This window comes from Brachyistius frenatus, unplaced genomic scaffold (assembly GCF_029030835.1).
Source record: "Brachyistius frenatus isolate BFR_SWC_R1_liver_20210118 unplaced genomic scaffold, ASM2903083v1 Contig_90, whole genome shotgun sequence".
Lineage (NCBI taxonomy): Eukaryota > Metazoa > Chordata > Actinopteri > Embiotocidae > Brachyistius > Brachyistius frenatus.
Window position 1 is genome coordinate 1,108,236 of NW_027210689.1, and position 20,344 is coordinate 1,128,579.

The 20,344-nt window shown below is 37.5% G+C and overlaps 1 protein-coding gene across 1 annotated transcript in view; it reads left to right on the plus strand.

Annotated features, from left to right (window-relative positions):
- Positions 1-20,344, plus strand: part of fbxl16 (F-box and leucine-rich repeat protein 16) — a 46,882-nt gene that overhangs the window by 1,817 nt on the left and 24,721 nt on the right. The window contains exons 2-3 of the mRNA XM_069710168.1: positions 11,245-11,956; positions 18,172-18,414. Of these exons, the coding sequence (XP_069566269.1) occupies positions 11,252-11,956; positions 18,172-18,414 (948 nt within the window). The 5' untranslated portion in view covers positions 11,245-11,251. The remainder of the gene's footprint in view (positions 1-11,244; positions 11,957-18,171; positions 18,415-20,344) is intronic.

The following is a 20,344-nucleotide window of genomic DNA, read 5'->3' on the forward strand; positions in this document are numbered from 1 at the left end:
TTGTCTGATATAGGATTTCAACTGCTCAAAAGTTCAGGGTCTCCTTTGTTGTATTTTTCATTTCATGACACGCCAAATTTTATAAATGGGAGACAGTTCTGGGCCGCAGGCAGGCCAGTTTAACACCCAGACTCTTCTACTACTGAGTCATGCTGTTGTAATACGTGCAGAATGCAGTTTGGCATTATTTTTCTGAAATAAGCTAGGCCTTCTGGGAAAAAGACTTTGTCTGCATGGCAGAATTTGCTGCTCCAAAACCTGTATACAGTATATCATTCAGCATTAATGGTGCCTATCCAGTTGTGCAAGCTACCCATGCCATGTGCCCTATACCACCATGGATGCTGGCTCTTTAACGGAGCCCCTATAACAAGCTAAGTGCTCCCTCTGTTCTTTAGCCCGGAGGATGCAGCATCTATGATTTTTTTTAAAAAGTTACAATTTTGATTTGTCAGACCACAGGACAGATTTTTAATTTACCTCGGACCATTGTAAATGAGAGAATGCGGTGGTGTTTCTGGAGCATATGGTTTGTTCTTTGCATGATAAAGTTTTAACCTGCATTTGTGGATACAGTGATGAACTGTGATCACAGATAATGGCTTTAGGAAGTGTTTCTTAGCCCAGACAGTGATTTCCTGACAATTGTATCTGTTTTTAAAGCAGTGCTGCCTGAGGGCCCAAAGCCATCCGATATTTGTTTTTAACCTTGTCTTTTACATACAGAGTGCAATTTTTCCACATTCTCTGAATCTTTTTATGATATTATGTACCATTGATGATGCAATCCCCAAATTCCTTGCAATTTTACATTGAGGAACATCGCCCTTAAATTGTTGGACTATTTTCCCATGCAGTCTTTCGCAGAGTGGTGGAGACTTTCCCCAACTTCACTGCTGAGAGACTCTGCCTCTCTGGAATACTCTTTTTATACCCAATCATGTTACTGATCTGTTGATGTTCCACCAGGTTTTTTTTTTTAATTTTTAGCTTTAGACAACTTTTCCAGTCCTTTTTTGCCCCCGTCCAAACTATTTTGAGACGTGTTGCTGGCATCAAATTCAAAATGAGCATATAGTTTTCATATAACAATGATACTTCTCCATTTCAACTTTTGATATCTTGTCTTTGGTCTATTTTTAATTAGATATGGGTTGATGTGATTTGCAAATCATTGCATTTTGTTTTTCTTTACATTTTACACAGCGTCCCAATCTTTTGGAAATTGTGCTGTAATAGATATAACAATTGTAGACTAAAAACTGTTCTTGTTTTGGGTTTATGTCATATCAATCTCAATGGCCACTCGTTAATGTGTACAGGGATATTCAGATTCAACTAACTTCCCCTTTTGATTGGGACCCACTGCCCCTCCTGAAAGAAACACATGTCCAAGTCAAAACCTAGTGTGTGTGAAACTGATAAGTAGTAATTGATAAGTTGCGGTGTTCAGCTTACTACGTGTAGCTTTGAATTCTCACTCACTCAGTAACAGACACTTGCTCTATAGCTCTGTCCAAGCTGTTGCGGTCCAGCCAAAAATATTGTATTTATATTATTTACCTAATTTATGAGCACCTAGTCTGCTGCGTGTTGCAGGCACGTTGCAGGTCGCAGTTTCTGTCCTTTGATCTCTGTGTGGTTCAGTTAGGGTGGAGCCCAACCTCTGCTGCAGACATGGGTGAAGGGAGTGACAGAAGGTTGCCCACCCACACTGAAAGCGTTTTTCCCTCAAACGGGTTAAAAAATAAATTAAAAAAAAAAAATTGCTGAAATTGATTGTTAAATATACTTGGACATCTACCTTTATTTAGACATTTTTTTTTATGATGCATTAGGTATATCCTCAGGATACTTACTTAAAGCACCCACAATCCTGTGTGGTGATGCACACTTAGAACAGGGTTATTCAAACTCACTAGCAAGATGGCTGGATAGGAAGATCACTGGGGGCTAATCACGTGCATCCCTTTCATGGTATCAATTTCAGACTGCAAAATATAAGATGAACATTGTAAAATAGTATGGGCCTGTTTATAATAATACGAAAACAATTCCATGCAGACATATGGTGCTCATAGCAGCTCTATATCCATATTTGTTAAAGGTGAAAACAGTATACGGGAATATTCTTGCAGGTCATAGAAAATAACAAACAGGTCATATCCGGCCCATGGGTTTGGAGGGGAGGTTGAATAGCCCTGACCTAGAATATAAGGACTCTATAACACAGCAGTAGGTGGGGATAATGTTCTGCCTGGTCACAATGTGCCATTGTGTACATTAAATGCAAGGAAGGAGTCTTGCATAGCAACTAAATGACCTAACAGTGAAGGACCTTTCCTACCACCTTCTTTGGGATTGAGAAAAATGCTGTATGTAAATATGGATGTTGGGAGCGATGATGACATGCAATGGTTTACTTCTGAGCCAAATTAAAGCCTAAAAAAATGGCTTTATGTGCAATGAAATCTGTTCTGGCTGGAGCCAGGACCTTCCAAATATGGGAAGTGGGGTAAAGCAGGGTAGTGACACTTGAAACTTGAATCGTGTTCATAAATCACACGTACACCATGATTGTTATGTTAACTAGCAGGCAAGGTGTATTGTACACATTCTATTTGTGCACTAAAATGATCAAACATTACCAAAATAAACAAGTAATATTTACTTACCAAAAATAACTGAATATTGAAATCCCTTCTTTTAGTACAAATAACAAGCCAGAAAACAGATTAAAGCAAGCTACAAACAGAAAAGCTGTCTGTGGAAAATGTATTGCTTACTGCACCAACAAATGACAAAAAAAATTAAGTAATTATATGACAACTGAATCGATACAATGTGCATGCCACTCAAGTTAATCGGTAAATGACCCTTCCTGCCTTGTTCAAACAGATTGTCAATTATTCCAGAGCAGGCATATCAATCAAGCCAGTCACACCCCCAAACATATCTCGCATATGTTTGAGGCCTCCTGTTCATCTACTTTATTATGGAATTACTTTGAAAAAGACCAATGGAATACTGATCAGAAATTGTATACGTAGCTAATGACATCAAAATGATTGGTTGAAAAATAATATTGACTTAATATTTCATGAGAAATGTTTATGCTTTTTAAATGGGAATCTACTGAAGATTTTTTTTGTAGTCAATACCTAGTGAGATGATTCAGATTATTCTTCTGCACTTGCTTCAATTTCCACCAGTGGTTGTTGCCACTTAGATGCTACACGGATTAGCTGATGATGCTTCACAATAACTGAAATCCAGACCATAACAAAGGCTGAGAAAGACCTTGTATTTTTGAAGGACTCTGCAAGGAAAGTTCTTTTCAATTATTGTGTGTTTTATGAATGACCTTCAGGGGTTTTCAAACATCTCTGGTTTATGATCTTACAGATAGACTTATTGTTACCTCTCTGACTTGAGTGTAGACTAATATAGTTTACACTACATAAGGGCACTAACTGAGGCTTGAACTTCATACTATATCATTGAAATAATACTAATACTATCACCTTATTGGTTGTACCAACAGAGATATTAAGTTGACTGATTCGGTGCAAGTGTTGAGCCCTTGTCATATGAAAACTAGTTTGATGTTCTGACAGTCAAGCAATATGAGGAGTTCCACTGGAATGCTTCTGACAGTCCATGTTGTTATTTTAACTTGGAGCAGGATTCACATCAACTCTTTGTAACTGTTGGCTATTTTTTTTCTGTAACATATTACCGACAGATTGTTTACTGCTACTGTAGAATACCAAACCAAATTTCCCAAGTACCACTTACCCCTGCCTCACTTACCACTTTTCAGCCTACCTGACTAAACTGGTAATAATGTCACTTCCCCATCAAAATGGTTTCATAAGGTTTGAAAGACAATAAAAAATCATGGAAAGTCAAACAGTCATATCAAAAATTGTAACAAATTTTTTATAAAAAGGATGACCTCCATGGTGTCGGCAGCTGTCTGTGTAGTCTGCGCGTCTGTTTGGGAGGCATTTAAACGTTACCACTGGGGCTGGAAGATATGGACCAAAAGTCATTGAAATACTATATATATCTCTGTAGTGGGTTGAATATTCATTTGTAAGCTAAAACTACATGTGAGATATCACAACAAGCACTTTTATAAAAGACAAAAAAAAAGCTTGTCATCAAAATGAAATCCAAGGACAGGGTTTCCTTCTCTGTTTAATTCGATTAAACATGATATGAAATAAATACCCCATATTCAATAAAAAATAGACCTATTTCTGAGAATGCTTAGCAGTTAGCTGTGGCTTCCCTCCCTCTCACTGGCTCTCAGCTGCTCTGTGTCAGATTTTCAGTTATTCCTCTGACTTCCTGTTGTAACAATCCAACATGTAACTAATGTAGTTTATTTGCTGTGATCAATGCGAGGCTCAGTGAATTGTAAGCGGGGTTTCACAAAATACAAAAAACGTAATGCAGTTAACTGCCTTCGCTCAGAGGAGCTGGGTTTTGGCCCCTCCTCTTAATTTAAAGACATTAGCATTTCCCATCATGCCTCAGTTCTTCCTTTGTAACCTTTGAGAATAAAGCAACCAAATTAAATAGGTCTAATAGGTAGCCTGATATCTTATTCCATAGGACTTTAGTCTGTTTGTAATGGTTATTGTACTGTATCAGCAGATTAGTCACAGCTGCCATATAGTATTATCTGCAAAACAGGGGTGCACGAAGTCCCAGTGTCCCCCTCTACTCTGTGCCACCACCAACAACCATTTATGAACTAAATTTCATTGTTTTACCCATGCAATAGCCTCAGAAAGGCTAAATAATGTATTTGTATATAATATATATAGATATATACTGTACTGTATATACTGTGCATTTTATATTTTTTTACTGCTATTTTATTGCTTTTCTATTGTTCTATTATTATCTTATTGCTTCTGTATGCTGCTATAGCGGAAAAAATGTCCCCTCGGGGATTAATAAAGTAACTACCGAACCTAACCTAACCTAAATAACTGCAACATATGGCCACAATTTCAAAATTATAGAATATATTTATTCATCAGAACACTGACAACAATCACTCAAAATCAGCAAGCTGAGGTGCGTCATCCTAAGTGGTAAAGCAAATGCAAATTTTATTTGTAAATAATTAAATGATAAAAAAAATTATAAATGAAATGCAAAGAAGCTATATGTTCTTTCTAATACAAACCAAATCATATTAAAAGAAACAATAATTCAATTCAGTTGAAAAATTCCCACATGAGCAAGACCTGGGAGGAAAAAACTCCCCTTTAACAGAAAGTAAAACCTCCAATAGAAGGTGTTTTCTGTTTTAAGGACTTTCTTGAGGTGAACTATCTCCCAAAGAGTTCCCCCCCAGAACTAAATCGGTTCTAAGGCCTTTTTCCCTGTTTGCAATCGCACCGCCAATAGGAACTGTGAAATGACAGCTGCACGGGAACGATGCTCCGCCACTTATTTCTCCAATTGAGGGAATACAGTTTTCAGTTTACTTGATCCGGTTGAAATTCATGTACATATTTTACCTATTTGAACATCCAAAGTGTGTTTCATTCAAGAGGGCCAATCGAAACAAATAGAACGGTCACATTTAAGATGTATTAACTGATTCACTTAAAGCCTTGTTAGGATCCGCTATCATTTGCATCGTCAGTTTTGCATTACGGATCAATAGAAACTCAACACTTCCTGTATTTTTCAAACTAAAAGCCATACAGCCTTTTTTAAGACAGGAACTACCCATAAAAAAGGGTATTATTGTGAAACACTTGCAGGAACGTGTTGTGCGTGAAGTCAGATGATCACACTTTGAAACTCCACAACAACCTCTAGTGCTTCAAATAGCATTACATTCCTGCGTAGCAGCACGTAAACGTAGCAACTTCTCATATTTCTTTTTGTTGAATCAAAGTCACGCTTTGCCAGCACATTTGTTGTCGGCCCATTTCTCAGTATTGTGTGTCTCTAATTGTTTACCTCTTTACTGTTTACATAGTGTTTTAAACACGACGGTTGTCTGTGCTCCTGTGTGTCAGACAGTTGCTATGTCACTGGGGAGAGTACCTGGGCAGAGATAAGAGCTAGAAAAAGTCCCACAAAACAGAATTATAGGAACTTAAAAGGTTTTAAGTTACCCCGGTGCAGACACACAAAAAAGGGAGAAATCCCTCCCACCATTCTTAAAACAGAATAGTTCTTGTCACTATAGCTCAACAATAAAATAAATACAACAACTTTTTGTAGAAAAAAAATAAATTCTGTAAATAGTTCTCTTATGCTTGTGATCAAAAGCAATCTCAATTTTGGGGCTGTTCTGTAAATAATTATCTAGTAAATAACAAATTATCAATTTCTGACTGTCTTAAATGAACAACTACATGCAAACTTCCGATCTAAGCACTGCCCACTTTTGGATTAAGCCCCGCCCCCTCAGAGTATTGATACTGATCTAACAAATATAAAATATGAAGAAAGTCTCAATGTGAGTGCTGGAATCTAACTCAAACAAATAACAAAGGAGCTTTGGATCTCAACCCTTATTTTCCCATTTCCAACCCTTTTCTCACTCGAGATGTTTTGGAACAGCTGATAATAATAGGTTGCCACTTAAGGGCCTCTTTTTGCGAGGTATGATAAGAGGGGTTGCCAAACTGTATATGAAACTTGTGTTTTAAGACATATCAAATCTTTTCCTGGTGTAGTGTACTGGTTATAGCACGTAACCACACTTTAGAGGAAAGAACCACTGTATATTTTCAAGACATTAACAGTCGTCTTTTTTTGCAGTAAAAGACAGTAAAGACAGGAATTGCACTGGTGAGTTTTCTTGATGTTGCAGACACCCCGAGAATAATTAATAAAAGTTCCGGTTCCAGTAGTTTATTAATAATTTCTGAGATGCTGTTGAACATCAACTCAAAATGAAGTGACTTAAAGGCGTGATACTAAGCTATGAACAAGATTTTGGTACAAAAGTACCATTCACACTATTGTTGTTTGAATTTATTATTATTATTACTAGAATGTGCATTTCCTAAAGAAAATGCAATGTGAATACTGCAAGAGCTTGCATGAAGCTGCTCCTGCTTGGAAAGGATAAAAGGTGTAAGAAGGGTCAGACCACCCTGGTACCGAGCAAAGGCTCTGCTGCTCAGGGGAAGACTACCCACATCGTATGCGACTTTACCACGTGACTATCAGGTAGGGTTGTGCCAAACTGAAACACTGGCAAACAGTGGCTCTGCATTTCTAGTAAAGAACTGATGAAAAGTACAAACTGCTGGCTGTGCGGGTTTTGAAGTGGTGACATTAAGCAAAGGACAATGCAAAGGACATAAAAAACCCTTTTAGCATCTGCCTTGAACACTTAGGATGCCGTAATTTTTTTTTCTTCTTCAGTTCTTTCAAGAGCATGTACTTTATACTATTGTATAAGTGGCCTTCTGCTGCCCCCGTCCAGCAATTAACAGTGACTAATTATTGTCATGTATGTATTATCATGACCATGTATTATCTCAGTCAACAAATATGAATGAACTGCCTTTACCTATTAGTTAGCTTGTGATCTTGTATCTTTGCTTTATTTTTAGAGAATAATACATTAAGATTTTAGTAGGAGATAAAACCTTTGCAGGGTATAAGTACCATAAATGAATGAATATTTTGTAGTTATGATAAGGACTAATTTTGGTGAAAAAAATTAACTCGGGGGGGGGGGGGGATTTTATCAATGTAAAATTTTTTATGCCAAATTCTAAATACAATTTGAATAATTTACAAGGATAAAAGTTAACAGTAAAACTGATTTTGTAAAAAAGCATCGACACAATAAAAAATTGTAAATACCAGTTCCCTTTATCGGCAGGATGGACTTGATGGAGTTTTACTTTATATTCTTCGGGATTGATTGCTTGGGGATTCGGACGCTTGGTGGGGTGAAAGGTCTTCTCTGCCTTTCATAAGGCTTTTATCTAAGCCTGTTGTTGGTTTATAGAGGAACATTGTTTGAGAAAAGAACTATTTTTTTTTTTAAAAGTAAATATGCCAGTAGAGTACAACCTCGTTCCCAAAAACCCCGTTTCCTGGGTAAAATGTAGGGACGAGTAAGTACACTATTATCTGTATCTGTTTCTGTTAAAGCAACTATATTATCTGTATCTGTACTTGGATGGGGTGGGTCTTAATCCGGAAGTGTGGAAAGTAACCGGAAGTTGTTCAATTAAGTCTGAGGTTGGTAAAAAGAAATAGATTTTCTATAGTGATAGAAAAACGTATGGTAGAATAATATTAGTAATTATTCAAACAACTGTTGTGTGAATGCTGCAAAGGATATTCTGACAAACTGTCAGGAGTAGAATTGAAACTTAGCAGAGGGCTGGCCCTTCACAGAGACAAACATTAATACAATAACATCTTGTGTAAAGTTAAAAACTTCATTGATGCAAAAATATCATTCATTACTTACTGTTTCAGAACATGGGTGTTTACAATTAACTTTTTTCTAACTTTTATGCTTTTTAGCCCTTGTGCGTAATTTCAATTAACTTTTTTAACTGAAATCCATCCTGATCATACCTACTAAATATTCACTCATTTTTGGTGTTTATACCTCTAAAAGGTTTTATTTTATAATACGATCTTAGTATGTTATGCTCTAAAATAAAGCAAAGATTACAAGATCACAAGCCAATTCGAAGTTATCTATATGTAGTCTCACCAATGAAGCTGCTCATTTGTACTTGTTGACTAACAAAATGCAGTGTATCCTCAGTTACTGTTAATTGCCTAAAGGTAGCAGCAGAGGACCATTTATATAATGGTTGAAAGATCATTCAATGATCTTTCAACCATGGATCTTTCAACCATTATATAAATGGTCCTCTGCTGCTACCTTTAGGCAATTAACAGTAACTGTATATACAAAGGCATACACTGTATATACAAAGGCATATGCTGTATGTCTCTCTCTGTCTCTACTGTTACCGGACAGTCTAGTTGTTCGGTAGTTACTAATCTACTCCAGTAGTAGATGCCTGGTTTAATGCCTGTCTGCTCAGACTATTCTTGCACGTTATTCTCCTTTTCTCTTTCCAAAACAAAGATGCATCTGCTGTAAAGCAGCAGTGCATTCACCCTTAACTTCAGGCAAGCTCTTGCAGCTTCGAGCAAGCTCTCTCAGCATTCAGAAACACATTTTCTTGAGGAAGTGTACATTGTTACCAATCTTGATGCATATATTTATTTTGACGAGTTTGCGTATTTTGCTCGTGTGTGTGTGTGGATGCTTGGTTCAAGTTTTGTTGAGTGCTTGGGGATGCTACAAATATGAACAGTTTATATGTTGTTATTTGCGACACTGATTTGTAAGAAACTTGGTACAAATGATCTGAGGTCATGACTCAATATATGCATAAAATTTGGTCTTGATTGATTAAAATGGGCAGCACTTATTACAAAAAAATTTAAATTTACAGACATTTTACAAAAAAAAAAAAAAATCGAAATAAATCAGGTATATGCTACAGATGGATTTTTTTTTCAGTACATCCCCTGAATTGTGACAAAGGTTTTCCTCACTGTATGCATGGTCAGTTATATATAGTCTGTAACTATATATTCTTTTGAATATGCTAAATCAATTAACATTTACATTGTATATCTCCACAAGTCTTTGTTCAAATGTTACCAAAATTGACAAAGACATTCTTTCTATACTAGATATCACATCTGTCTTTCAAAATGTGATTTAAAAAAAAAATCTTGAACAGTTTAGCTTCTGAAGTATCAGGCCCTTGACTTCTAGTGGATCACAGGCAAGCCCTGTTACCTTTTGACTCAACATAAGCAGAGCGCCTGACGGAGACACCACTGCCACATAAGATGGAGCAATGGTACCAACTTTTAGTATAACCTTGCATTCATTATCTTACAACTTGCAACATTTTTATTTTATAATGGCCTGTGACTTCTGAGTAAATTTTTCCTTCATCTGTTCTGTAATGGGTTACTGATGCTTTGAAGCATGTGTTTTATGGACCTTTTTTTGTTGTTTGCTTAAGTTGCTCCTGCTTGCAACTGTTGTTTTATGCAATTGCTCAACCTCGTTTATGGTACAGCTGAGGCAGAGTCACTCTTCATCTGCTCAGGAACTGACAACAAATACTATATTGTGATGAAATGTAAAATATGTGGTCTTATTGAAAAGTGCTTTTGATAACTCATTGACGCCACGTACATATAAATAGATTGATATGGAGCAGGTGTTAATAGCGCAGCCAGTTGTGTCAACAGAGTGGGACAGAGAGCTGGTGTTGTTTTTGAAGCCCTATAGTCGGCATATTGCATAACTAAGTGGTTCGAGTCGGTGAGCTGTCCTCTTGGTACCGATACATTGAAGTCACAGAGAACAGACTAGATGAGGCCAGCATTAATTTACACTATGTTGTGTTTTCACTTGGATACTATGTCTAGCTCTGTTGAGTGCAACTAACAAAAGAGAGGCTTGTCTATTCAAACAACAATCTGATGATAGTTGCAACATTTTGACTCTTTTGTTTGTAAACTGCAGAATGGTTTTCAGTAAAATACCAAATGTTTCTTATAAAAAAAAAAAAAGTTGCATCTTTTTCTTACACTATTAATACTTCCTTTTCATTGATATTTAAATAGAAGTATGAAGTTTGAGGCATGAAGTATGGTGCAGAGAGCAGTTTCCACTGGAGAAGGCCCTAAAAGCCTCCCCTTCTACTTTTCAGAACTCGTGGAACCACATTCTGAGTGCTCTATGAAGATGATAGTTGATGACTGAAATATTCTTCTCGCTTCAATCAGGTTTCAGTGAAACAACATAAATTCAATTTGATGTTTAATTATGAAATAATAAAAACAGAATGAAGCTAGACAAATCTAATTATAAATAGTCCACATATTAGATGATTTAACAGTCCACATTTGGTGGTGAAATTTTGACTTTCAAAGACCATCTATAGCAAAAAGTAATATGACAGCAAAAAGTAAAATGATAGAACAGGTTTGTTATACGCAGTTTGTATCATTGGTCAGTTAACGCAGATACTTAGTGACATCATATATGATGTAAGGCAATTAAGAAAAATGTTTGTTAAAACAGTTAAAGGAAGGTTTACACACACCATTGCTTTGGAAATAAGTCTTTACACACAAGCTTCCGTGTTTAATGGCAAATTTGTTTTTTCTTTCTTTTACCAGGTTCCCAATGTTGAACATGTCCACCCCCAATGAGCTGAAGTCTCCATGCGTTACTCGCAACGGCATGGTGAAGTTGCCCCCCAGCCAGCCCAATGGTCTGGGCAGTGCGAGTATCACCAAGGGGACACCTGCTGCCAAGAACCGCCTATGTCAGTCCCCATCTGTACCCTCCATCCTGCCTCCTCCACCCTCCTCCCTTCCCTACCACCACCACCACTTGGACAGCCCTGGCCTGCCTCACGGTGCAGCCCCACTCTTGGTGTCTGACCTTGAACCTGGAAAGACACCGGTGGGCCTGAAGCCATCTCTTCGTCAGCTTCCCTCTCTCCCCCTACCCAAACCCATGCTGCTGGAGCGTCAGCTTGTCCTGGATGAGAAGCTGCTCAACCGACTGCTCTGGTACTTCACCACAGCTGAAAAATGTGTGCTGGCGCAGGTATGCAAGACATGGCGCAAGGTGCTGTACCAGCCTAAGTTCTGGGAGGGTGTGACACCCATCTTGCATGCCAAGGAGCTATATACCCTGCTGCCCAACGGGGAGAAGGAGTTTGTCAGCCTGCAGGCCTTTGCCCTGCGTGGTTTCCAGTCTTTCTGCTTAGTGGGTGTGTCGGACCTCGACATTTGTGAATTTATTGACAATTATCCGCTGTCCAAGAAGGGTGTTCGCTCAGTCAGCCTTAAGAGGTCCACCATCACAGATGCTGGTTTGGAGGTAAGTAAGGATGTGTTTGAAAAAGAGAGGGTACTTGATATTTTCCCCAATGCACATGGCAGATGGTTCAGAGTGCCAGGGAAGTTAAAGCATATAGTGGAGCCATTTCAGCTCTCCTTTACTGTCTAAGCAGCCATTCAGGGAGCAAAATAATTTCACTGGTCATGAACAGTTGTGAATATCCACTAATTCATTATGTTTTTATGGAATGGGCCAAAAAACTTGTAATGGCTATTATTTTTCCAGTTTTAACTTGAAACATATGCAGGAAGGGTTGAATTTTATTAACGCTAGTTAGACATTAATTTAAAAAAAAAAAAAACATAATGGGATTAGAAATTTGTCCAGAATAAAAACACTGAGAGCAGCAGAGTAGTGTGTTGTTAAATTTGTTAGGGAAAAAGAAAACAGTAGCGTACAGGTCATTTAAAAAAAAAAGTCAATTATTTGAGACGATCATTATTTAAATACTGAGGAAAATTTCAATACAAAACATTTTTTTTGTGTGCAATATTTTCATTATCCAGTAGTATCTTTAATGGGATAAAAACTTACTTCTTAGGGCAGAAAGGAAAAGTTAAGTTAAAGTTAAAGCAGTCAACTTTTTCTCTGGAAAGTGCCTGTATATAAGGGGATATATTTGGACATTTGGCAGCTTAAATGTTGATTGTTAGTGTGATGGTTACATGTTTGTTAAAGAGCAGTAGCAGAGCTTGTTTATTTTTCTTTACATACATTTTTTTATCATTCCTGCCTTTTATGCCATTTTATTCTGCTGCTAGAAGCAGAAACATGTGATTCTTTGAAAGTGCTTCTCAGATGAGTCTTTATACCTGCTAGACTAGGCTGCTATTCTGGGGTAAGTGGATGGTTGCCATGGCGAAAGCTAGAATTGTTGGCTGCATAATCTATAAATGGACTTCAATGTTTTGAGGTACTGATTTGTGCATTGCCTTTTGGTTGCACCTTCCAGGGGACAATTCCATTTGAAAAAAGAAGGAAATGGAAAGGAAAACACAAATGGAAAAAAATAGTAGAATAGGTGTCTATGCTCTAAAAGTGTAGATTAAATCATGCCATAATACAAACATAGCTCAATACATGCATGCTTCTTTTCACAATAGTTTGCTGTAGCTATTTTTTATTTAATTTTGGCAGTTTTTATTACAAAATGTTGCAATGCCATTTTTATTTCAATTAAGCGTTTTTCTGATGAGAAAAAACAGGCCATTTCCAGTAATAACATTGGTTATTTCTTTAGTCTGAAAGACTGAAACTTAGTCATGTAATAAATTACAGAATGAAAGCATAGATTATGAAAATAGATATAAAGCGAAAGTCATAACCCTTCAAATGTATGCTATCTAACATGCTGTGTCACTATAACACAAACAGCAAGTCATGGTGATTGTTCTGTGTAATATGTGAAGATAATATACTCAAATGAATCACCAAAACTTGACAAAGGAGTAATGTTTCAATTCAGTTTAATTCAATTTTATTTATATAGCTCCAAATCACAACACAAATTATTTCTGGGCATTTAACATGGTAAAATCGTAAACAGAACCTTACAACATTATATAAAGGAAACTAAACAATTTAACAGTTCCCACAACAGCTGGAAGGAAACAACATTTCAACAGAAAGAAAAACCTCTGACAGTTGAAAGATAAAACGTCCTTATAACAGGAAGAAGCCTTTAGACAGAACCAGGTTCAGAGATGGGCAGCCATCTGCCTCAACAGGTTGGGTTAATGCAGTGGTTCTCAAACTTTTTTTGTCACGCTCCACTTTGGAGGAAGAAAAATGTTCATGCCCCACCGCCCCAACAAAATTGTAACAAAATGGTCCATGTTGAATTTTTATTGAAATAACAACATTTTGTGACTCCTCCTTCAAATAATAGAATAAAGAAAATTGCTATCACTTTCAAGTAAACCAGATTGCTCCATCAGACAAAAACAAATAAAATGTGCAATCATTTTGTTAGAACAATGCAAATAAAGTTCTATCTGGAAAAAAAACAACCTAATATTTGGCCAATAATAGCTTACTGTGGCTGCAATTAACCTGTTTTGCACTGAATATCTTTTGAAAATAATAACAATAAAGTGCAACCTATGAAAAACTAAGCAAAACATGTTCAAATATTTGTCAATAAAGAGTTTGACTGAGCTTTACACTTCACATTTTAACAAGCCAGGGATTATTTAACTGAAAGATGAGGTAGAGAGACAAAACTCTATATTAGCACAGATCCTAGGTCCCATACGCCTCACAATTTTAGGATTAGCAGATTTGACTAAATCCAAACTAGAGGGAATTTGATACAACGCCCAACTCATGTCACTTATGGTGACGAATACGAACATTCGAACAAACTCTGGGCATTCTGGGAAAAACCGTTAACTATCCCAACACGCTACAATATCTTTTCAAAACAACAATAACGTGCAACCTGTGCAAAACAAAACAAAATTAGTGCCGATATGTGTGAGACATCAAGTTTGATCAGTATTAGTGGCTGCAATGAGCCTGCTTTCCAATACAAATCTTTTTAAACGGGGTTGCAGACTTGATACGGCCACTCTCAATTCATGCTCAATGTTGAGCTTAGATCTGTATTTTGTTTTGAGAGAGGCAACAGCAGAAAAGCCAATCTCACAGAGGTAGGATGTGGCGAAGGGAAGCAGAATGCCCACAGCCCTCTGTCTGATGAGTGGATGCTACCTCTCCACACTGAGCCAGAACTCACTCAGTGTTAGAGCTGTAAACCTCCGCCTCCGGGTAGAGTCGAACGTGCACGCTAAGCTACATGAGTCGGCGAGGATCTTGGCCGTCACACATGCAAGCGTAACCTGTTAACGGCGTAACGTAAACATTTACACGTAAGTACAGGCATTTCTCCATGTATTTATTAATGACTTAGTTTTATGTCCGTGTACTTTGTACTTTTGTAATATGTGAAGTTCTCAATAAAGTTCTTGAAATTAAAAAAAATCTGCATTTCCCCCTGCGCCCCACCTGTAATACCACTGCGCCCCACTAAAGGGGCGCGCCCCACAGTTTGAGAATCACTGGGTTAATGGGAGAGGAATCGATCAAATAAAAGCATAGCAATCCAAGACAATGAACCTTTGGAGGGGCAAGTAATCGCAGACCAGAGGCATGCAGCTCCAGGGCAACGGATACCTGGGAAAAAAAGGCACAAAACTTCCCAAGTGAGGGGAACTACATAGAGATACAATAAACAAAACTAGGCTGGAGCCTATCCCAGCTCACCTTGGGCGAAGGCAGGGTACATCCTGGACAGGTCGCCAGTCCATCACAGGGCCAACACTTATAAACGGATGGAAACAAAGACCATTCACACCTAAGGGCATTTGTAGAATCACCAATTAACCTGAGGTGCATGATTTGTCCAAAGTGGGAGGAAGCCGGAGTACCCGGAGAGAACCCACGCAGGCACAGGGAGAACATGCAAATTCCACACAGAAAGGCCCAGGACCGGATTCAAACCCAGAACCTTTTCGCTGCGAGGCGACAATGCTAACAAATGTGCCGCCCCGATTTTATTAATATAAAGTCGGGAAAAGAAAAAAGTCCAGGAAAATTGCTTTAAGTGCGAGTGAAAGGACAAATCTTCATCAAAGATGACTCCAATGTTTCTTACAGTGGTGCTGGATGCCAAGGCAATGTCACCCCGAGTGACTAAGTTATTGCAGAAAGAATTTCTGAATTTAGGGTCAAATAGAATAACTTCAGTTTTGTCCAAATTTATAAGTAAAAGATTGTGGGTCATTCAGGCCTTCATGCCTTTTAGGCTTTCTTGAAGTTTCTTGAAGTTTTACTAATAGATCTGTCTTGTCTGGTTTTATAGAATAGATATAGCTGTGTATCATCTACAAAACAATGGAAGTTTATGCAGTGTTTCCTCATAATATTGCCTAAGGGAAGTATATATTTATAGTGTGAAAAGTATTGGCACTAACATCAAACCCACTGGCACTCTATAACATTTGTGCGCGTAAAAGAATTATTATTGACGTAAAAAAGTTTCATCTTTGTTTGATGGATATGATTTAAACAAGCCGATTGCAGTTCCTTTGATCCAAATGACATGTTCCAATCTCTAATAAGACGTTGTGACCAATAGTGTCAAACGCAGCACAGAGACTTAGAAGGACAAGTGCAGAGATGAGTCTGTTGTCTGAGGCTATTACGAGATCATTTGTAACTTATACCAGTGAAAGGAAAAAGAGGCTCAACAAAACTTTTGGACTCTGTCAGCCTGACGACAGTGCGGAAAAGAAACCTGGGATTGTTCTTGTTTTCCGCTATTAATGATGAATAATATGTAGTTCTGGCATTACAGAGGGTTTTCTTCGATGTCACTATCCTTTCAGGATAGTCCAATCTGTTTCAGATTAAAGTACTGCCACCCAGCCATTTTGCTGTCCCAGCTGTTCAGGTGCTCTGGGAGCAAAATAAGGTGTGGCCAACTCATTCGGTAATTTGGTGAACACGAATGAAAGCACATCTGTGGCACAACATAGTGCAGTGATACAGTAGGAAGAATAGATAATTAAAAGATGTCACAGCCAACCACAACGACTGAGATACTTACCTCAGCAGATGATATAGCAGCCTCAACAGTCTCAGCTGTGAGGGTAGAGGGTTTTGTCAACTGAAACCTACTGATGTAATTAATTTATTAACGTGACTGATGAAGAGCAATGTTCTCGAAAAATCACTGATGTTGTAGTGTTAATAAATCAATTGCATTGGGAAATTTGAGTGTTCACAATTTATTCTCAAATCAATAATTGAATGGTCTAAGCTGTTGTGCATAAATTGTTGTGCCACTCTGTGGCCTTGCATGGCTGGGTAGATTTATAGTTAACCTGAGTTGCCTTTTATATTATAGCTGAGACTGGCTACTTTGCAATGAGGCATGCCAACTGTTGGACTCGCATCTAATTTAATAGACAAGAATCAGCTTGATTTTGTGACATGATGATCAGTAGGTTCCATTCAAAAACTATTGTTTTAGTTATTTATCCAAGTGGGATGGAAGACATACATCCACAAAACTTGTCTGTGCAATTTTGGATAGTTCCATTCATGTGCACTCTTTCCTACTAATGGTCAGCTGTGTTGCACTTAGACCTGGCTTGAGTTGGTGGAAGCGCAGGGAGGATTTCACCTCAAAAATCAAATAGTGATCAACTTCAAAATATCAACAATATATGTTGTCCTTGAACAGCTGCAGCTGATGATAGAAATATCCTTAGAGCTGTGAAGGGGAATTACAAAACAATAGTCATTGTAACATCATCTTCTCTAAATTGAAACCCAATAGGCCGTAGAATTTGTTATCCTCTTGCTAAACAAAGTAAGACTGTTAATAACTGATATCTGAATCCTGAGGGATATTATGTGAAAGAGTATATATGATTGTTATGGTTGTTTGATGTATTTTATGTTTTGATGGTCTATGGAGAATGATTTATGTGTAACTGTATGTTTAATCGGTGTGTAAAATCCCTACCAAAGAATGCAAAATGAATTTCAGTTTAAACTGACTATGAAATAGAATCTTATAATATTGGACCACCAGACTACAGAGCGAAGGTATAAATAATTAGCCACAGTTTGTACAAGACTTAAACGGAAGAATTACAGAGGGTGTATTGCATACCATTCATCAGCAGTAAGAATCGAAAGGGTAGATTGGAATTTGCCAAACAGTACCATTGATAGGATAAGTGTATCCAAACTTTATTAGACTGTTACTATGTATACCAAATATTAGGACATGTTTTATACACAGATGCAGATGATTGTGAAGGATTATCTTAATTTTTGTCCTGTTCTTGTATATACAATATATGAACCAGCACATGCTAGACCTTTTCACAGACGGATTTACTGACATGTTAGATAATTAGATAGTGGTTGGGAAAAGTTGCTAACTACAGATGCACATGCTGAGTAGGAAATGGTAAAACTGGCAATTAATTTTAAATATAGTTCCTGTGTTTGATTACAAAAGTATTAAATAGTAGTTAAACCAATTTGAGTGGTACTTAAAAATTTGCCCATCAATTTTTAACTGTTCTTCTTTTTGTCAGGTACTGTCTATCTTTTCTTTATCTCTCTATAGCCACATTTCAGCAACTGCATCAGTCATTCAAACTGTTATGTTGCAGGTCATGTTGGAGCAAATGCAAGGCCTGATGCACCTTGAACTGTCAGGCTGCAATGACTTCACAGAGGCTGGCCTGTGGTCAAGTCTCAATGCCCGGCTAACTTCACTGAGCGTCAGTGACTGCATCAATGTGGCAGATGACGCCATAGCTGCGATCTCACAGCTACTGCCCAACCTATCAGAGTTGAGCCTGCAGGCCTACCACGTCACTGACACCGCCATGGCCTACTTTACAGCCAAACAGGTAGGATGTAAAAACAAGAAATAACAACCTGTCAACCTGAATTCTCCCAATTTCATGTTTTTGAGTTTCCAAAAAAGACTGTAATGATTTTCAAATCATCTAAACTCATATTTAATTGAATTTAGACCAAAGACAATGTAACAAATGTTGAAACTGAGAAATTTGACTGATTTATGAACTATATAAGCAACATGTTTCAAAAAAGTTGGGGCGGGGGCCATGTTTACCACTGTGTTGCATCACTTCTTCTTTAAACAAAACACTGTAAATGTCTGGAAGCTGAGTTTGGGAACTGAGAGGGTCCAGTTGCTGGGGTTTTGAAAGTGAAATGTTGTCCCATTCTTTCCTGATACAGGATTACAGCTGCTCAACATTTTTGGGTCTTCTATAATGTGTTTATGTATCATGATGCACCAAATGTTTTCAATGTGTGACAGGTCTAGACTGCTGGCAAGCCAGTCTTGCACCCAGACTCCTCTACTATAAAGCCATGCTGTTGTATTATGCGCAGAATGTGGTTTAGCATTGTCTTGTTAAAATTGACAAATTGTTTATATGTTACAATCCAGACAACGTACAATATGTTGCTCCAAAACCTATATATATTGTTCAGCATGGTCCCTCTCCTCTTTAGCCATGTTTTACAAAATCATGGCTAAAAAGAGAGGGACCCAACTTAGTTTCAATATTTTATATGTTGTCTTTGGTCTATTTTTAATTACATATGGGTGTCCGTGATTTGCAAATCATTGCATTCTGATTTTATTTACATTTTACACAGCATACCACCTTTTTTGAAAATGGGGTTGTAAAATACATTTTGGTTTTCATAAAGTTCTTATTGCTATTATTCATAATGTTAGGATAGTAGAGAAACCATGTAAGCTGGTTCTTTCAGATACATTTCTTATTTGTTAAAAGTATGCCTGACAAGAATTTTGGATAAATTAACTTTCTTTGTGTGAAAGAGAACAAGCTTTAAAGCCTCTTTAACTCTTCAGCTCTTATATCTGCTCTCATTAACTTTGTTTCTGGCTCATCGGAAAGGCTTCTTCAACTCTGACAGACTGGAACGACTCTCAACAACTCTCAAGGTGTTAACAACCCCATGAGAAGTTAAAACCTGGAACTCCCCTCCATTCTGTCAGAACTAAAGGAACGTTTCAGATGAGAGATAAAATGTCTTCAAGAAACTAAAAAAAAAAAGTATTTTCACCTTAGGATAAAACTTAGGTTGACCAGCCTTTGTAGATACATTTTAGTCACTTGAGTTTTAAATTTAAAGTAAAAATAAATGAATAAAGGAGTAGCTATGAAAAAAAAAATCTTTAAGTACAATGTTGTAATTAACATTAAACTATATACTACAGTGGTGTGAAAAAGTGTTTGCCCCCTTCCTGATTTCTTATTTTTTTGCATGTTTGTCACTTAAATGTTTCAGATCATCAAACAAATTTAAATATTAGTCAAAGATAACAAGTAAACACAAAATGCAGTTTTTAAATGGTTTCTATTATTAAGGGAGAAAAACAATCCAAACCCACATGGCCCTGTGTGAAAAAGTGTTTGCCCCCTAAACCTAATAACTGGTTGGGCCACCCTCAGCAGCAACAACTGCAATCAAGCGTTTGTGATAACTTGCAATGAGTCTTTTACAGCTGTGGAGAAATGTTGGCCGACTCATCTTTACAGAGTTGTTGTAATTCAGCCACATTGGACGGTTTTCCAGCACCAACCGCTTTTAAGGTCATGCCACAGCATCTCAACAGGATTCAGGTCAGGACTTTGACTAGGCCACTCCAAAGTCTTCATTTTGTTTTTCTTCAGCCATTCAGAGGTGGACTTGCTGGTGTGTTTTGGATCATTGTCCTGCTGCAGAACCCAAGTTGGCTTCAGCTTGAGGTCACGAACAGATGGCCGGACGTTCTCC